At 31.4% G+C, this 20709-nt stretch overlaps 2 protein-coding genes across 5 annotated transcripts; both read right to left on the bottom strand.

The window, feature by feature from the left end:
* Positions 1-5936: 5936 nt before the first annotated feature.
* On the bottom strand, positions 5937-11204 carry LOC111045289 (longitudinals lacking protein, isoforms A/B/D/L-like). 3 transcript variants are annotated; one of them, XR_005571379.1, is made up of 2 exons: positions 8246-11204; positions 5937-6464 (listed from the first exon to the last, which is right to left on the bottom strand). XR_005571379.1 is itself a non-coding variant. In XM_022330664.2 (2 exons), exons 1-2 carry the CDS (start codon positions 8233-8235, stop codon positions 6250-6252), a joined length of 225 nt encoding a protein of 74 aa, XP_022186356.1. In that variant the 5' UTR covers positions 8236-8250; the 3' UTR covers positions 5937-6249. The 3 variants fall into 3 exon arrangements, 2 of the variants coding, with proteins under 2 accessions (XP_022186356.1, XP_022186355.1); XM_022330664.2 differs by having other exon boundaries at positions 8226-8250; XM_022330663.2 differs by having other exon boundaries at positions 8211-8250.
* Positions 11205-11934: 730 nt separating this feature from the next.
* On the bottom strand, positions 11935-18534 carry LOC111045273 (longitudinals lacking protein, isoforms A/B/D/L-like). Of its 2 annotated transcripts, none has more exons than XM_039428688.1 (2): positions 15755-18534; positions 11935-13833 (listed from the first exon to the last, which is right to left on the bottom strand). In XM_039428688.1, the coding sequence occupies exon 2, from the start codon at positions 13781-13783 to the stop codon at positions 13535-13537; it is 249 nt and encodes an 82-aa protein (XP_039284622.1). In that variant the 5' UTR covers positions 13784-13833; positions 15755-18534; the 3' UTR covers positions 11935-13534. The 2 variants fall into 2 exon arrangements, with proteins under 2 accessions (XP_039284622.1, XP_039284623.1); XM_039428689.1 differs by having other exon boundaries at positions 15833-15941.
* Positions 18535-20709: the final 2175 nt, after the last annotated feature.

Below are 20709 nucleotides of genomic sequence, written 5' to 3' on the forward strand. Positions count from 1 at the left end.
ATGGTACATGTACATGGTACATTCACTTTATAGTCAACTTTACAAATCAATGGATATAATATTAGTTAACAATAATAATGAATAGATTAATTAACCAATAAATACTTCTCGTGAAAAAGACTCACTTTTGAATGCCATCATTTCAAGAGGAAACTATGCAATGCAATATTATTTTTAACTTCAACAAACGTCTGAGGGAAGCTGTCCTATACCAAACATCGTATAATGTAAAACAAAAAAAATCAATCTCCAACAACTCTTGATATCATATATATATATAATTATAAAATGTATGAAAATATCGATTTTAGTTAGTGATTATCATTATTTTATTTTTAGTAAAATAAATTCGACTTAAATACAGGAATGTATTTATTTATTTGAATATAACAAAAGTGCAATAGTATACCTCTAGCTGTAAGCTATTTGAGGGATTTATAAAAATAATCCTTTACATACAATAAAACAATCAATAACAATAGTTCTATTTTTTAATCGACTTGATTATATTTTTTTGTAACTGATTGCTCTGTTTTGTTTATTGCACCATAGCTTAACTTAACTTATAAAATAGAAAAAGACTTTGCTCGGTAAGCGACAATCACTTTGGGATATTACCTAATGTTATTCACTCTGACACAAATATTTATTAAATCATACATAATATATCTTCATTGTAAATTTGGAATTTGGAAATTTTTAACTCAACAAAACATAATAAATAGTTAATTTGATTTCATACACAATAGGAAACTGTTTTTATAATATTATGTTGTTTTAATCCTGGTTGTACCAATACATATAAAACTTTCAGCAATTTATATTGTCTTTGAAGAATTATTTCAAATGCACTAATGGAAAACAGCACTAATCTAGGGAACGATTTCTCGTCAAATTCAATTAGTTTAATCTCTCACAGCGATATTTTCACGTAGTTCGTAGCTTCCAAATTATGCAAGCGTTCACCTCTCAATCTGAGAACAGCCAACAATTCGATTCTCTGCTGAGATTTCTTGTCAAATCGCATGAAGTTTATTACTTCTTGCTCTCCCGAATGAAGTCTCTCCAGATGTCGCGGTAAGTTCGTCGCTACACCTTTTCTACAAAATGGACAGTATAGTAACTTTCTCACACAAATATTCCTTTTCTTCCGTACTTCCAAATTATGAAGAAGTGTACCTCTGCTTCTAAACAATTTCAACAGTTCAATTCGCTTTGGAGATTTCTTGTCACACTCTTTCATCAACTCTTTCACCTCTCTTTCATCAGGGTGCACTTTTCCCAGGTGACGAGGCAAATCTTTGGTTGGCTTTATACAAAATGGACAGTAGTTCAAGTTTTTCAGTGATTTTGATTGGTTCACAGAGCTGCTATTACGCAGTGCACGTTTATTCTTTATAGCTTCCAAGAAATGCAGCTTCTCACCTCTATTTTTTAGCAATCTCAATAATTGAACTCGCTCCTGAGAATGCTTTTCGTATTTCAAATACTGCTGCACTTCCTTCTCACCAGAGTGTAATCTCGACAAATGACGCGGCAAATCGAAAACCGGAGTTTTACAAAACGGACAGTAAAACTTCCTATTGTTCCTAGCAGCTATTTTCCCTATCGTATCGACCCTGGTAGTGTTGGGTTTGACTGATGATTTGTGCAATGGATTAGCCATGCTACTGGAGGAGGCTTCTGGTTGAATGCTTATGGTTGTCAAACCAGGGGATGAAAGTTTTTGTTCCAAAATGTTTTTACCAGCACTCTCTGACTGTCGTTTGTGTTGGATAATACCAGAGGTTGATGGTTTTTGTTCCAATGTTGTTTTCTTCACTCTCTCCAAATCAATACTATTGCATAATTCTCCAGAGCTTCTCCTCCTTCCTACCTGATAAGACCTGGTGTTGCAGGGTTCTCTTGAATTTTGCGATGATTGAGACCCTCCAGATACACCTGCTTCCCCTTGCTGATTAAGACTTGGAAGTGTTTGATTTTGAACAGCATTATCAGATATATCTTTCTCTGATTCTACATTTCTAAATAATCTTCTCATCTGATCAGTCTTAGCATTTATATTCTCTCTTGGATGATTTGGCAAAGGATAAGATAATCTCACGATGCTCACTGATGGATCAAGATGAGGTAGACTAATGGAGAGAGAATTTCTAGTATTGTTTTTGCCAGAATTTCCTATCAAACTAAGATTTTTACCAAGTTTTGAATTTTCAGCGTGTCCATCTCTCACCTGTTTAATCTCAGGATTGATAGATTCTTGAGATGGAGTTTGCGATGAGCAAGATGTTATACTCACTGATGGTTTCAGTTGAGGAAGTTTAGATGAAGGACATTTTTTAGCTTCATCACCTACGCTCCCTTTCAAAGTACTCACAGGTGATTCCAGTTGAGAAACCTTGATGGATGGAATTTCATGAGAGTCATTATTACCTGAATTCCCTTTTAAACAGGTACTTTTCCAAGATTCTGGTTTTGTAGTGGATCCACTTTTCACCTGATCACATTCAGGATTGTCGGGCTTTTCCCTAGATGGATTTTCGAATGAGCAAGGTTTTATAATGATACTCACAGCCGGTTTGATATGAGAAAGACTAGAAGGAGCATTTTGAGTAACTGATGATGGTCTTATTTGAGATGAACTAGAAAAAGTAACATTTCGTGGTACTGATGTTTCTGTATGATCGTTACTGGTAGATGGAGGATTTTGAGTAACTGATGGTTTTATGAGAGTACAAATAGAAGATGAAGAATTTCGAATAACTTTACCATGATTCCCCTTAGAACTAGTTTTTTCGCAATTTTTTGGGTTTTCAGAAGATTTCTTCCCTACTTGATCACTTCCAGCCTTTTTGGGTTCATTAGATGAAGTTTTCGATGGGAAAGAAGATTTAATAATACTCACCGATGGTTCTAGATGAGGAACAGTTGAAGATAGAGAATTATCAGTGATCTTATCCTTCAAACTAATTATTGTTTCACATGTTTTTGAGTTTTCAACATATCCCTTCTCTATCTGATTACTCTGAGCATTGCTTTTTTCATGTGGTATAATTTGTAATGAATGTGATGATCTATTATTTTCAGGCACTACTGGATGAACAAGAGCTTGTGGATTTTTGATAGCTTTGTTAACGAATTTTTCCTTCAAATTAGTTTTACTGCAAGCTTTCGGTTTTTCAAAATTACTCTTTTGCACCTCAACATTGCTAGTTTTTTCAGATGGGAGCCTATTTTTTATTGAAAAAGGAGCCCCAACATTTCCAGATGTTCCTGGTTGCATATTATCAACCGATTGTGGAGTTTGGATACCCTTATCACCAATTTTCCCTTCAAACAAACTTTGCCACAAACTTCCCGATTTCTACCAGATCTCTTCTCTACCTGATTTTTCTCAGCATTTCTAGTTTCATGAGATGAAGTTTGAAATGAACAAGGAGGTTCAATTTTTTCAGATGTTTGTGGTTGAGTTATATCGGAAGATATTGGAGTTTTATCAGCAGTGCCAGATACCCCTGAAATCGAATCGGAATTTCCACTCAATTCTAGAAGGAAATCGTGAGAATATGTCGAACTAGTGAAATTATCATCAAATATTATTTCTTGTTTCACAAAAATATTTTCAAATTCTTCCTGATTAATTCTTTCAGCCGGAGGTGGTGGCTTTTCATCTTCAACTTCTTGCTTGATTCGAATTTCCTCGAAGGCCTTCGGTTGAGTAGACGAGTGAAATTGAGGAGTACGGTCTGCTTGGCATGGTTCCTGTGCTAATTGATTTGGTTCAACAGTTTGGAGTCCTTTTGAACGAGAATCTGTGAAAAAATGATTATTTTTCTTAGTTTATAGATGGAAATGAATGAGAGATTGCAATTTCTTGAAAATGCAAATGATAATTATTATTAAACGAAAATCTAAATTCATTGGGTGGTTGATAGCATTTGAATTTTAGATCAATCATTATTACTATTTGTGATAAAATTAGTTCATTATTTGTTAATTAACTGTGTAATGGAGTCTGTTATGTGAGTAATGTCATGGAATAAAACTTGATTTGATTTGAATAATTTTTTGTCAATTTTTTTGTCACTTTAGATTCAATGTGGTTCATGAACTCAAAGTTTAGCTATTGATGACAATTCATGAAATATCATTGATAGTCGTTTTCCAACTCAATTTCTGCAATTAATTAGTGAATCTTTAAAAAATAATGAGATGGCGTTGGTATTAAATAAAAGTACCTGAGTGAATACTTATGATGAGTGTATTGAATTTATGGTAGCCTGTTCTAGAATTAAAGATTTAAACTGCTTGAACTAAATTAACATTTTGATGAATGAACCAGAAAAAGTGAATATGATCACAACACGAAAATGAATCAATAAGATGAATTGCCATTGTTTGTATGATTCCAGCCAGCAAACTCGACTATGCTCACTCTCATAGCAAATCTGTGAAATCAGTGAGAACATGCAGGATAAGCATACATTGAAATACAATGAAATCAATTCGAATTTTATATCAATAAAAACCACAATTATACCAAACTAAGGGTCAACTATTAGAAAGAAGCAACATAAATTATTATTTTGAGACTATATAATATTAGAAAGGGTAGGGAAAACTATGTAACCAAATTATCATGGAATAAAAATAAAAAATCGAAATACCCTTTTTTAAAATTGTTTACTCACCTTATGTTTCAACATTTATGTCATTATCAAGTGAGTGAACTTGATAATGACATAATGTTAAAATATTTTATGAGTAAAAAATTAAAAAAAAAGGTATTTAGATTTTTTATTTTCATTTCATGATATTTTAAACGATACATTAATGCATTTAAATGATACATTCAATGAAACTATACATTTAATAAAAATTGAACGTGCATTTGATGAACCGATACATTTAAATGATATTTTATTTCATGAATTTTCATGATACATTAACTTTCCAAACACAACCCACATCAATGACAATAGAATGGCTGATTATCAATCGTTAATATACAAATATTTACAACACCCAACATTTTTTCCCAAACTCTAAAGCTAGGCTTGAAATCCATTCCATTACATAATATGATTTATTGTAAGAAGCAAGAAAATTTACAAGAGTGGGGCTCAATTGAAAAGGAGAACAGAATCTATGTATGCCCACCTACAATAATAATAAAAAAAAACAGATTAACACTAGAAATAGAAGTCAGGTTCGAACAAAAAAGACGACGCATTTTTCTATTCATTAAGTATAAAATAATCAAATGTCAAATATCAGTATTTATTTGAAATAGTATAATGCTAAGATACGATACATTACAATAATATTATTATATTTCTATGGAATTTTGAGTTGGGATTCACATTTATATGAATACCTCTATTGCAACCTACTGTTGAAGCAATTTGTGTATGCTAATAAAGTGTTTTGAATGAAAACGAGTTGATATTTTTGAAAAAAACTGAAGAAATTATTGACTAAATAAATGAATGAAAACACTGGTTTCACTTGTTGTCGGAGCCAGTAGTTTTAAAAATAGCAAGTCGTTTTCATTTAATATGGATATTCACCACAACATCATCTTTGCAACAATACAGAAAGTTAATAAACTGTTAATCAAAACATCTTTGAACGTCAAGAAATAAAAAAATCTAAGTACCTTTAAAAAAAAATGTCTTGATAACACATTAAGGGCCGGTTTCCGAGCTCGGGATTTAGCTAAGTCCTAGACTTTAAACAGCTGGAGTCAGAAAATTGGCTTTCCAAAACGGGGCGTAGTCGCAGCTTTTATAACAGTAGTCGTAGTTTTTATTTTCTCATTTCTATAATTGGAAACGTTTTTCCTTGACGAAATTGGACATTCCTAAATAATTCAAAATAGCTCAAACTTTACACTATTTTCTCAATTTATTTTGTGTTCAATTTTCTAGTTTTTCGAGCTTTAATTCAAACGTGACTATGACAATGACTGCGACTACGCCCCGTTTTGGAAAAACAATTTTCTGACTCCATCTGTTTAAAGTCTAGGACTTGGCTGAATCCCGAGCTCGGAATCCGGCCCTAAGAGTAGAGAGTAGACCTAACAAAAAAAGGTAATCTTAAACATGCTCATTATATACATGCTTTGAATATCAATATATTTATCCGATTATTAATCATTATGAGTAGAATTAAAATATTTTATTGATTGATTATTTAGATATCACAATAATTGGATAAGTATTCATGCATTTTGAAAGATTGAAATGTTCATATTCTCTTGTTGTGTTTGAGATAAATGTGTATTCTGAGATTGGGAGCCCTCTTGGATCGATGCGGACACAGGGGACATTGGAACCTGGGATCTTGTCCGCACTCATTCTTCGCATGGTTGTCTCTGGTGTGTTTCCATCTGTACACTCTTCCACATTTGTGACAAGGATACCTGGAATCACTATCTCCCTCGCCTTCAACGTCAACATCCCCTAGAAAATATAAAAACCTGTCAGCAAATTTTTTGCAAAATTATGATTCCACTAGAGCTCTAACAATGCTTGTTTGTGGAAAAATTTGAAGGATTGATGATAATGACAAGAGATGAATTGGTTTCATTCATCTCTTGTCATTATCATCATCCCTTCCAATTTTTTTTAAGTTTAGGTCATTGGGTGGGTTTTGAGCTTTCGAGTCACTTGGAATTCATATTGTAGCAATAAATGAAAGCTGGATCATGTAGTCAGCACATTTCCAAAAAAAGTGTTATCATTCCCTGTTTATCACAATTATTCAAGTATATTCGTATGGCTTTTTGTTGGTGGAGAGTCCCTCATGGAAAGGTCTATAGCCTTCACACTATTTAACAAATGGAAGCTGTTTTACATAAGAAATAGGCAAAGAGAACGCACATTTTTTCAAAATATGAATAATTCACATTAAATTGAAGAGAATATTGTAAATAATGGATCCACTCCACTACAAAAAAATGGAGTCAATTATTGTTCAGGATTGTAATGTTTTCAATCCTAACGATGGTTGAATTAAGAACAGATTTTTTACCAACATTTAAATCTTCTTTATATGTATATTTTTCTCTTTATCAATATAGGTTTCATCCAGTTTCTAATGATTAATGAGAACTCCTCAATTGACTCACATTAATCATTAGAAATAGGATGAAACCTATAATAAATATTGATAAAAAGAAAAATCTGGTGTGGCGCACTCACACAACTTTCCTTGCCGTTATGAAAATTGATCACCTGACGCTAGTGTTCCCGCGCATCTCAAGTCTACTACTCTAAGATTTGAGCCAGCTGGTGACAGGACTATAACGCTGGTGACACACGAGGTCTGCTATCTCTTCATAGTGAATTATTTAATAGAATCAACAGTTGCCAACAGTTTGCAATTGAATAATCACATTTTCTCGAATTTCGAGCTTATTTCCATTTTTAGGTGAAAATGTTACTGAACATTAATTGTAGAGATTTTCATGTTCAATCCTTTCCAATTGAATTTTTTTGTTTAAATTGTATCTGAAAACTTTATCTGAAGTTTTTACAGATATGAGACTTGTGCCAGTTGATAGAGCTTATCAATTAAGGTATAAATTTGATCAAAATCATTGGAGCCGTTTTTGAGAAAATCGAGAGAACCCCTGTTTTTGACAACATTATCGCCATTTTAGCCGCCATCTTGAATTGCGATTGATTGAAATTGTTGGTGTCGGATACTTATAGTGTAAGAACCTTAAGTTCAAAATTTCAAGTCATTCCGTTGATTGGGAGACGAGATATCGTGTACACAGACGCACATACACACACACACACACACACACACACACACACACACAGACTCAGGGGACCTTGAAACGTATAGAAATTTAGAAAGTGGGGTACCTTAATTTTTTTCGGAAAGCAATACTTACCTCACCTATGGTAATAGGGCAAGGAAAGTAAAAATATTCATACAAAAATGATTGAAATGTTGGTAAAAACAAATAAGAAGTCCACATTCTCAATTGCAAGTAGAAGAACAGATTTATACGGATAGGAAGCAGTATCTCAGTGCAGTATTCCGCAAGGATAGTGTATAGCTATATAGCAAGGATAGTGTATACTATATACTATTCTTGCAGTATTAGAATATTTTCTCCGGCGAATCGGGCGTAAGATTTAAAACCATACAATTAATAATAAAAATCAATTGTCAATGGACAATGGAATACAAACCAGATTGATACAAACTTTGTTTCATTGCTGCTTACAATTTCGAGTGAATGACGTCTTCCTGAACTTGATATGTAACACTTGGTACTCCTTCATAATAAAATCTACAAGTTATCTTCCAACTCATAGAGATTGATTGATTCTTTCTCCTGAGACTTTAAAACATTTATAACATGGTAATCCAAAGTCATTTTTACCCATAGTTATCTTGTGTTCCACTAATTTGGTTGGCATTATTGAAAAAATGTCAACTCACTTCCACAGCAATTAACAATAATCATTGTATGTTCTATATAATCAGAAATTGTTTTAGACATGCATACATAATTACAAATTCAGGTGAGCTACTACAGTATTTAATATTCAAAAATTCGATTTAAGTGAACGATGGATGTAAAATAAAACAACAATCCTGACAACATCATAATTTATCAGCTCAAGTTAAACAGCATACACTTGATTAAACGAAATAGAAATGAAAAAGACAGTGTTTGAAAGTCATGAACATTAAATTGACAGTTCAATACATTGTTCACTGGTAGAAGCTTGACTAACATTGATAATATTTCACTCCATCTTTTCTTTTTACTCAACGTATTATCAAATTGAATTGTTTGATATTTATAATACTAAAGACTGAAATATTTCTGTTACAAATAAATGAAATATTCAGTGATCCAGTGATCCTGTTTTAAAAAATATGCATAATATTACAAAATTATTATAGACTATAGATTGGAGTGTCAATGGCACTAAATAGTATTCATCATGAAACATAACTAGACTAGTAAGCATTATCAAAGGCACATTAATTGACTAAATATTACTTTAAAGGTTAGATTATTTATTATAAGTATCATATTATTAATTATAAGTATCATTTATATTATAAAATATATATTTCAGAAACCTGATCAAACGAACATCAGATCCTCAAAACGATTTGTAAGTAATAATAAAAATAAATGTGATGTATTTTTTTTCATTTTTAGCCTTTGGATTATAAAAGAATAATGAATTGATTGATGGTCATTGGTGAAAATAATACCAAGGCACTAAATACACAGCCTTAATCAATTTATTCTAATAAGTCCAAAATAGATAACCATTCACAAGAATACAGAAAATTATCCAGTATTTCTTGAACTTCATTCGCCTTGAAATTTGACATTAATTTAACAACTTAAAATGGTATAAAATGAAAATTATAGACTAGTCACTTTTTTGGTCGATTTAAATAATATAAATAGGTAGCCAATATAGTTTATTGTATCGATTTCTTGCTATTATTCTCACATAGTTCAAAAATAAATTATTCTCAAATACTGCTAATGTATTGTTTTGGAAATTATAATATCTACTTTCAATTTTTTCAATCAAACGTTGTGAAGAACAAAAATTAAACAGGAACAAAATCTCAAAGTCAACAGAAGAAAAGCAATTTAAGTATGGTAACGATTTATGTTCAAGAATTAAATAAAATATGGTAAATCCAGCTTTTATGGCTATTTTCATCAAAATGAAAAATATAACACTTGGAATAGAAAAAATATATAAATCAGTTTTTATAATGGCAAATCACAAAATTAATTCTTGGAAAAAATGCTAATGATAGTCTGGTGAAAAATTATTCCAATACAATAATAATTTATACTGAATTCCTGGTGTGATGTTTCATGCATACAAATCACTATAATATTATACAGCTAAAATACATATTATTAAGGCACAAGAAGCTATATTTTATATACATTATAACTTATTCATTTTTGGCATTATTTGTAGAAAATTCAGGCTTATTTAGTCTACTATCCAAGTGAAATGTGATCATTTATTTCCATGAATTGCCACCCACAATTCAACACATGACAAATAATAAAAGCCAACTACATTCAGAAGACTTTCAAGTCTAACAAGAAATATCATTTCTTAAAACAGATTTGGTGAATATTTCTAAATTAATAAATTATTCTATATTGATCCGCTTTAGTAGCTTATAATCATAAGACACTTATAGGTGATTTGGCACAGTTTATAATATATTCCAACTAATCTATCATATCCAAAGTAAATAAATATAGGATAAAAATTCAAATATTCAATTAATACTTCCTTAAGCTTAGTGTAATGCGAAATGTGAGCTACAACTATTGTTACTGCGAATTGAATTCAATGCCCATTTCACAACTTAATTAAAGTAATAATAATTACAATTTAACAAATAATTAGCTTTGGTTTTAAATCTTTGATCAAACATAACCTTGAATGTAACACATTTAATGTATAATTATTACTTCTAAAGAAGAAATAAAAGGATGGTGGTCTTGACTTATTTCTATAAATTGAATTTACTAAAACCTTCAGCACCTAATATTTCAAACAACTCAATCCTTATAAAAGTCAACTGTGCTTGCTTTTCAAGCCAACAAATTCTGTCAGCTTGTCTTGTACACTACAAGTCTGATTGAACTTATAGTATAACACAGACATGCAAGAGAAATCTGGAAAAGTTTGCTCTTTATTTCAATTCAGCTTTTTATTCACAAAGGATATGTTAAATCATTCAGTCCATACATCGTTTATTTGTGTACCTATCTTAGCATATTGTTTTTGGTAACTTGCTTTCAAATGATATCAGTGCGTAATTTGGACGTTACTATCGGAGTAGATGAGAACGCCAATCGGTAACTTAGGCACTCTTGAGTGTCTAACAAGAGTTAACTAACAAAATAACAAAATTTACATAATTTTTGAACTAGTTGAATATGAATTTCTTCTGGTAATACTTATTCAATCTTTGATTCAACACAATATAACTAACTCAAACAGTTACTAAATATACTGAAATCAATTGTTCTCACCTGGTATTATCTATTATAGCCCAGTCAATATAGACATAAAAAAGGGGGTGTGCATGCAATTTATATTGTAGTTCTGATTTTTTAATATATTATTTGGGTACATAAGAGAAGTCCAGAACCAATTTCTTCATGCAAAATTTCCTTGTGCTAGATACAGGTTGGCCCAAAAACCTCGTATTTTCGGCTCATTTTCCAGTTTTCAGCTATTTGTGCCAAATATTGTAATCGGACAGAAAAATGCTCTCGCCTTTTCTTTAGATTATAAAATTCTGAATAAAATGAGATCATTCGAAACTCTCTAACTTCAATGAGTACTGAGTTATGATTTTTCAAAAATGAGTGAAATTTGAAGGAAAAATCAATTTTGATGAATTTTAGTTTTTGATCAACAATATCTTCCGATTGTTAACATTTAGATGTATAATTCAAAATCCCTCTGGGTGTATTTTTGTGCTCTACAATCTGAGATCAGGGAGAGTGCTCTATCTCAAATATATTTACAGATACACCTGACAACAATGCTCCTTGTATTGTGAAAACACCTAATTTTCAGCTTCTACCATCATCACCAACTTCATTGTCCTCACATTAATATTTCGCACAATGACATAAGTTCATGAGATCATGCTATTTGAATCACCCGTTGGATGCACTTCATTTCAGTATTTCCTAGTGGAGAGGCGCGCCTTAAGGACACCTCAAGGATCAAAATTTCAAACACTTACAACTTTTGACACAATACTCAGATTTCATCGTACTTCACTTCATTCTTCTCGGCTCGTCAAGGCGGTCCAAAATGCATCCATGCATCATAAGTCAAATTCGATCGAAAAATGAAATCTTTTTGTTGAGTGTACTTAAGCCCATATTCCAATAAACAAAAAATGGCCAATTTCTTTATTCAAAGCTGCATATCTTGTGAAATACTTCTGATAAAATTTCCAAATCTAGTGAGGATGTGAAAATTGTCCCCCTCTACCCACTCCAATAAATGATACTTTTGATTCAAATACAGTTCGAAGGTTACAGAAGATTTTAAAAATGGCTGTAAATGGCTAAAAAACTGGAAAATGAGCCGAAAATACGAGGTTTTTGGGCCATTCTGTATCTAGCACAAGGAAATTTTGCATGAAGAAATTGGTTCTGGACTTCTCTTATGTACCCAAATAATATATTAAAAAATCAGAACTACAATATAAATTGCATGCACCAATGTATATAGTTAGTGACTGGACTATTACATTATTTGGTTAAATTTTATGAGATAAGTTAAAAATATATTATGACGTTTAATCCAACAAAACCTTCCAAACCGGCTACACACAAAAACAATATTAAATCATAATATCAAATACGGAACTCCTAAATGAACCAAAATAATAGATGAATATAACATTTATCAAGTAATTCTTATTATATTGAATTAAAAAACGATATTGATATCAAGTTCATTGTTGAATGTTTTCCAAACGTCGCAAAACACGTTCCATTGAAAAATAGGCATTCGTAGATTGATATGATAAATATCTGAACAAGACCCAATAAAATATTATTTGGAAAATCATGAGTACCTACTGAAGAAGATAGCATGAAAAAACAATGATTAACTTATAGAAAATAGTAGTCAGGAGAAAGTTTTAAATCATAACTTATGATTAGGATCAAATAAGTAAAATTAATAAGATAACTGAGTTTTGATACCGTAAGGATTCAGAAGATCATACACAGTAACAAATAAGAGTGAATCATAATAATTTAAGATTTCATGATCATAGAAATACTTGTCAAAAGCGAAAATAAAACACCGGAATAGCACAGGAAAAATAAAACAAACATAATTGGAAATGCAAATCAAAGGGTTACAATTTGAAGAACATAAAAGTTCGAAAAACGAGCACAGAAACTAATAGAAATCATAATTTTGGTGAAGGTCGAAGAAACACATATTTGAAACAAAAGTTACGATTCCAAAAGATCTTTACCTACTTGTAAAGATTATAGACTTGAAACCCTTTCAAGGTTTGAGGGTCATAATACAAATACAAAAGAGAAAGAATATTGGAACACTAGAATATTGTCTAGAAATATCATGAATTTATTGAAAAGTTACATACACCTGTGGTGTAATCTTCAGTGTAAAAATTCAAACTTTTTGATATTTTTAAACAATATTCTAGTGTTTCAATAAGGATACATATCATTACATCTCACCAAGAACTGTAACAGAAGTAAGAATATCAATGAAAATTTAAAAAAGCAGTAGGAATAAACAAAAAAAATAATAATAAATTTATGGTGATGATAAAACAATATCAGAAGAAAGAATATCAATGAAAATAAAAAAAACAGTAGGAATAAACTCAAGAAAATAATAATAGATATATATGTTGATAATAAAATGAAGGTCCTCAGGAGGATCAGTGATGAATCGAGAGAATCCTGGTAGATGGTCAAAGATTGTGCGGATCAAGAGAAGAGGGCGACATCGCGGTGCCTGGTTTTGAGGTGACGCAGAACGTCGCCCTTGTGCTTGCTGCGATACGTGCAGTAGGGACACATCTGACTGGGCTGTTTGCCGCACTCGACCCGAATGTGACGCATAAGGTTGTTCTTGTAGGTGTAGATGCGGTGACAGGTGGGACACGCATGCGCACCAGGCAGCTGCGAGGGACACAGCCTGCGTTCCAGCGAGTCCTCGGCAGCTGACAGCAGCATTCTCTTGTCGAAGCGGCTCGAGCCCACGCGCAGTGCGTACTCTATCAATTCTGAAAAGTAGGTCATTGGTTAGAAAATTAAATAAAAGGAGTGAGGGGACATTTCACATAACTACGTGAAGGGTGCAGAATTAGTTAGTAAAGCTAGGGGTGGTGAGAAAAAAGACAAAAATTGAAATGAAAATTGGAAGTGGGTGGAGATTTTAAATAACAACGGGAAAAGTGCAGAATTAGTTGGGTGTACTCAGAAATGTGGAATGAAAATTACAAGTTCTCTGTGGATCACAAAACAATAAATTAATTACAATTTTAAAACCTCAAGAATACTTGAGATCAAGTAAAACATTTTTTATAATGAATGAAAAATAATAGTATCAGGCATAACCTTGGATTATACAATGATCATACAATTAATAATTAGCACAAGTACGACAATAATTATTTTGTCTCCTGGTTTCAAATAGAATTATTAGAAAATAACGAAAATTACAATAATTGTGGTAGGAGTTTAATCTTGTTTGAGCATTAATTTATCAGATAAATTATTCCAAATTCTGGTTCATACATTTTCTGGACTTGGAATTAACTGGGATTCAAAACATGGAATCTGCATACCTTTTCAGACTGTTCATTTTAAAATTAAGGTTTGAAGCAGTTTTGCATTGCCTGTTGTTTTTACCTGGATTTTATCTTTTGCTTATTAATGAATAGATAATTAGATAAATAAGTATCACAGAGAGCAATGTGGTAAAGAAACATATTAAGTTATCAATCTTCCACAAATATTATTAAGAGTCTAATATGTTCAACCAGTATGAAGATACATGATAAGAAACTTATAAATTAATAGAGCATTAAATGTGTATAAATTAGTAACAGAAATACTACCGTATTTATAAATAGTATAAAAAGGAATAAAATGACACACATTGTTAAATGTATGTATAATACTGGAGTGTAGACTCAAGACATAATATTATAGTTTTCGCACCACTTGGATGTAATGAGCTGGTTTTCGTGCGTCATATGGAGGCCGAAAGTGATTGTTTTCTGACCAGGCCGGTAAAATTTTTACGGCCCTAGGGCTGTAAAATAACCTTGAAGTCAGCTGATTCTGATTTGATGTGAACGTGTTTACAAAACAGTTTATGAAACGGAATCGGTTTATGCTTCTAGAATTGAATAAAGTATTTTGCAATAAGATACTATCATTTTATTTGGATGAATGAAATACAAATGAGATATTATAAACTATTCAAATTCAATTTTCAGAGTATAATAGAATCTAACCTCAACATCCTAGTACTGCGTTTATCACAAAACATGGTGGATAAACGGAATCATTTTATGCTTCTAGAATTGAATAAAGTATTCTGCAATAATATACTATCATTTTATTTGGATGGATGAAATACAGATGAGATATATATTATAAACTATTCAAATTCGATTTTCAGAGTAGGATAGAACTTCTAACCTAAACTTCCGTTGACATTCAGATTGGCCAAATTTCAAGTGTGCTAAAACAGCTGATCAAAACATTTATAATAATTATCATCTAATTGTCATTTGAAAGGATAAAAAAGTATAAACTCAACCTCCCATATAATTGAGCATAATCTTTTAGGTTTTTTAGACAAATCAGAATAAAAAATAAAAATACTTGGGCAATCTCCTGATATTCAGATTTGCTAGAGCTATGAGCTTCCACTTCTGCTTTCGGAAGTGCTTACTGAACAATTATTCTCATATTATATATTGTTCATTTTTCTGTGTGGCGAAAAATAGCGGGCAAAAATGTTTTTCCGGCTCTCAATCTTTTCTAGTCCTCGGCCTACGGCCTCGGACTTGAAAACCGATTTCAAGCCGGAAAAGTCTCATTTTCGGCCCTAGGTGCGAAATATACTATTTGGTGATTGGAATAGCCTCTGCTTCCAACAATACACGAATTTAGGTGATTCACCAGATGCACCTTATGTTTGAACTTTCTGTCGCATCTATGGCAGGAAAACGTGGGCATTTGACCACACTCGTACTTCAGGTGTCTCACCAGAGTTTTCTTGTACTTGTATCTTCGACTGCAACGCACGCACGCAAATGCGCCATCAGACATCTTGCGCTCAAACAAAATCGACCAATCTGAAACATTCAAATCTCCTCTATTACTATCATCATCAGGGTTTTCATATTCCGGATTATTCAGGGTAAAAATATGAATTATTCCAATCGGCAATTCAATTAGAATTATTCTCGATTTATCTCCGACAAATCTAATTTCAGTTTGATAGTGCACAAGATTGGGACTATGTTCAAGAAAAAATCATGACAAAGCTGAATTTCAATTGGATATCAAAATTAGAATTTTTATTTTTCTAGAATAGTTGAGTTTTTTCGAGTGGAGTATTTAGTATACTAAAAATAGAATAACTTGATTCATTAACTACAAAATATCGAATTTTCAACTAAAAGTATCTCGTCTGTTTGAAATAGTCTAGTTATTGATCAAATAGTCACTAATTCAGAGATATTGTTTGAGCTATGTTCTAAACTATAGTACACAGAGTTCCATACAGAAAACTGAACAATTTTGTTCAACAATACTATTAATTAATTGTGATTTATTAAAAACATCAGTACTGTACCTTACATCAATTCAGTATTTGAATTCTATGGGAATCCATTTCTGAAACTATCAGTTTCAAAGTGGGAAGTGTTTATGCTCACTCAATGTACCTATCTGTATTCGCCGACTATGTATATAGTTTAAATTGAAAATAACTGCTAAATTCAACCTTAATACTAACTCAACTATTGTAATGACAACATGGATAGAAATAAAACAACTTTGATGGAAAGTTAACATTTCTGTGTTTCAACTCTATTTGGGACGTTCAGGTTGTAAGATGGATATGCAATTTTTTATTTCAACAAAATTTATTATCAAAATTTAAAATCAGTCAAATTTCATTCTGAAATGGCGTCAATTTATAATAATAAAAAAACATTCTTTTTAATGTATCCTAACAAAAACTCTCTCATCTCTATTAAATCACATTCAATTACAACTATCGTTAATGACGAGAAACGTAAACTATCAGTGATGTGGAACATTTGAATAAATTTTCAACAGAGCACAAGAATCACCATTCTCATCACTAGAATTATAATATGTTTTATAGTTCAATAAACCTAGTTATGGATAGTTTATACAATCTTTATCACATTTTTATTTATTTTCTGCCCAATGGATCCTTGAGTAGGCCTATAAGGTCCTTATTATTATATTATTAGCCTTTCTAGTAGGACTAAAAACACCTTTCATTTTTGCATGACATTTCTATATTATCTAAAATAAATAATCAATTGAAGGTATTATCCTGAATAAAATACGGTTTCCCATACACGATACACTAATAACTAATAACAATAGTTTTGGTTCAGAGGTACGGTAACTTATATGTTTCTAATGAATCAAAAGGTTGAGCAAAAGATTATAGCACGATCAAATTATACCATCAATTTTGTACAAAGAAGCTGATGAGAGAATCACATGGAAATAAATTTTCAACTCCAAGCAAAAGCATATTACTTACTCGAAAGTTACTCTTATTAAATTTCTATTCTGCTAGCATTTTGTAACCAAAAAAATTATGTTTCAGCCATATAGTAAAGCTGCGTTTACACCAAAGTTATTATTTTACGTCCTTTTAGATTGAACGGAACTTGACAAGCACATATGTTCATCACGTGTATGATACGTTATGTTCAATCTAATAGAATCTATAAGGACGGAGAAATAAAATTTTTGTTTATAACTTTCGTGTAAACGCAGCTTAAAGCATTTATATGAAATACTAAGTCATAATTTATTATTATTGACTGATCTAGTTGGAATTACTGGCAAAATTTCCAAAATACACAACACAAAAATCAAAACGTCATTGTAGTGGCATATAGTCGCTTGAATATGAAATTACATGGAAGAATGAATAGAATAATTATAGTACCTAACAAGTAGGAACATGTGAGTAGTATTCGGTACCACTTGGTGAGTGAAGATAGAGTACCTAAGTGAAGATTTATACTATACATCTGATCTATGATTAGTATAATCAAGTCACAAATTAACAAATCACATCTCTTTGATCAAATGCTATAAAGCACATTTTTCTTGGACACCATGTCCAGATTGAACCAATTTGATATTCCATGTTCATTTAGACAAAATTTTTCCATTCGACAACTAGAGCATTATTTTCGAGTATGACCACTTGATTATAAAAAATACGTAAGTAGGGTAGTAATAAGTAGCAAGTTAGATTGGTAAGTAATAAAGTTGAAATATTAGCTTAGATATAATAAATGGGAAAGTAATTATTTTCTTGGATAATAACTTAAATTAATAAGGAAGTATAAGAATAAGAGAAAGTAGTGACAAGTATCAAGTAACAATAAATTAATAGTAGTAAATAGAAAAGTAGAAGTAGTAAGCTGAAGTAAGCTCGTTAAGTAATTAAGAACAATTATCAACCAGAAAATAACCTGTGGTGATTGGAATTTTAGTTCGAATTTGTGTCATTCATTCAAATATAAGCTACCAAAATATAGAAAAAAGGAATAGAAATAATAATAATATAGAACAAAATTTATCAGCCTCAGAAAAACCTGTGAATTCAATTATAGTTTGAAATCGAGTCATTTATCAACACCAACTATCAAATTTGAAAACGTGGAATAGAAAATTATAGATCGGTGGATGTTGAAGACGTGAATAATTTCCCATCATTGAATTAATGAATAATTTAATTTTGCCATGGAGACTTGACAGCAGCGTGCTTCTTTGATATGTGGCTGTTCAGGTTGAATCGTCTGTTGCTGAAGTAGGGGCAAGTCGGGCACTGAAATCTTCTACAAGCAGACTTATGCATGTAAGTCGTGTATTCATCTACAAACATTCTCCGCATTTCTCGCATTTCGTACAAGATTGCCTCTCGACAGGAATAACACCAATTGTGAAAATATCTGATTTTCCATCTCCGTTTGATCGGCTCTCTGAAATTCATCAGGATAAGATTGAGAATGAATTAAGTTTCTGAAAATTTATCAGAATGAGATTGAAAAAGAATAAATAACGGATGAAATTCTGTACTAGTTACAGTATCACTGTAAAGTAGATGCCTACGGAAGAAAGATAGTTATTCATTAGTTAAACATTTAGTTATTCATTAGTTATTGTTATACGGTATTTCTTGTTAATCGGAATAGGCTACTTCTATTTCTTGATTATGGAAAAAAATGAGATACTCTCATCACGTAGTTATAGTTCTACATTCACAGGTATTATAAAATTAATCAGAATAATTATCATAATTACAGTAATTCTGTTTCGATATACAATGTGTTTGGAATATATTCTATCAAGATGATTGCACTCTAATAAATATTTTATTTATTTATTAGGTTAGCAAAAAAATACAAGAATCGGAAAAGAAAAAACAGGCTATTGCCCAAAACTTCTTCAATTTCCTAATTTAGTTTTAAATTGTCCAAATATTATAGGTTATGTCCATTCAAATTTCTACACCAAATCACAATCTAAAATATAAATTAGAATAAAACAAACAATTTTAAATTTGGATGGATTAATAATAAAAGTTTCTTAAAAACATGAAACAAACTATAAATTCACAAAATAGATAATAAAAATAATATTGCCTTCAGTACAAAGATTAAAATTCAACCATCATTATTTGGCGTGTTAAGAGTGAGAGGGCCGGTTGAGCTCTTTAAATTTCACTTCTTGGCAGAAAAAAGTTCAAAATGCTGCCATGCTATTCCATTTTATGTCTGAGCATAGTATAGACTAACAACACAGCAACCATTATGCCAATAGATTTTTATCAGCAATCATTATTCAAATGAAAAAAAAACGAAACATTGGTACCTATATGAGTAGATAATGATTTCAATGAATTAATAGATTTACACAGTAGGTTAATTCATTTATAATTCATTAAACAAATGAACAGAAAATTTTAGATTACAGAAAAAGTTCAATTACATAAAAATTAGCCTACCCCTTTTTTCTTGAAAAAAAATATTTTGCATGATTCTTATTTTATGGAAAATAAGATTATGAAAAAAAATATAAAATAATTATGAAAAATCAGCAACAGGCCTGAATTTATTGTGAAAAAATGACAATTTCATTATAACAATGATATAATATTATTTGATATTTGCTTAATGTACAGCATTGTCCCAGGAATCACGAGAACACCTCTATTTCAAATTATGAACTGAATTAGATCACTGGCAGATCACGTGGATCTCACGTCGGATAGAACCGTTATCTAATCAAGAAATAGACGTTTCAGGGGTTGATAGAATTGGCTAACTCTGAATTCGATGACTACATGTTGAACTGCCGTATGAATCAAAACTGCTCTGATCATATGGTATTGATTCATATGATCAATATACAACGATTCATATGGCAGTTTAACATGAAGTCAGCGAATTCAGAGTTGGCCAATTCTATCAACCCGTTTTAGGCAATTAATGCTCGATGTCTTACTGCTTTCGAAATTATTCACTTGAGAATGATGTCCGTGTGCCTTGAGATAATGTGACTTTTCAGATGAGACTTTTGTTTTGCTCTATAAGGACACTGTTTGCAATGAAACTTAGGTGTTATGCCACATTCAAACTTCAAATGATACTGCAGATTCCTGGCGTATTTATAGCTACGGTTGCATCTTTGGCAGCAAAAACTTTCCATTCTGACGCCATTAGCTTGACGTTGCAACATCATTGATCCAGTTTCCGCATGCGTGATTTTTGATGATGTGGAGTCATAGTACGGTTCCAGATGGTCCACAAAGTCTACAACACATTTTATGCATTAGTTTGTGATTTTGTCTAGGA

Source organism: Nilaparvata lugens, chromosome 5, assembly GCF_014356525.2.
Source record: "Nilaparvata lugens isolate BPH chromosome 5, ASM1435652v1, whole genome shotgun sequence".
In the NCBI taxonomy this organism is placed as follows: Eukaryota; Metazoa; Arthropoda; class Insecta; order Hemiptera; family Delphacidae; genus Nilaparvata; species Nilaparvata lugens.

Excerpts from the sequence above, each read along its gene's own strand:
- LOC111045289 (XM_022330663.2), bottom strand. The coding sequence starts at position 8,235 with ATGAAACAAAGTTTGTATCAATCTG. Across the intron at positions 6,465-8,210 it reads ACAAAGTTTGTATCAATCTG|GGGATGTTGACGTTGAAGGC; the intron begins GTTTGTATTCCA and ends TATATTTTCTAG.
- LOC111045273 (XM_039428688.1), bottom strand. The coding sequence starts at position 13,783 with ATGCTGCTGTCAGCTGCCGAGGACTCGCTGGAACGCAGGCTGTGTCCC.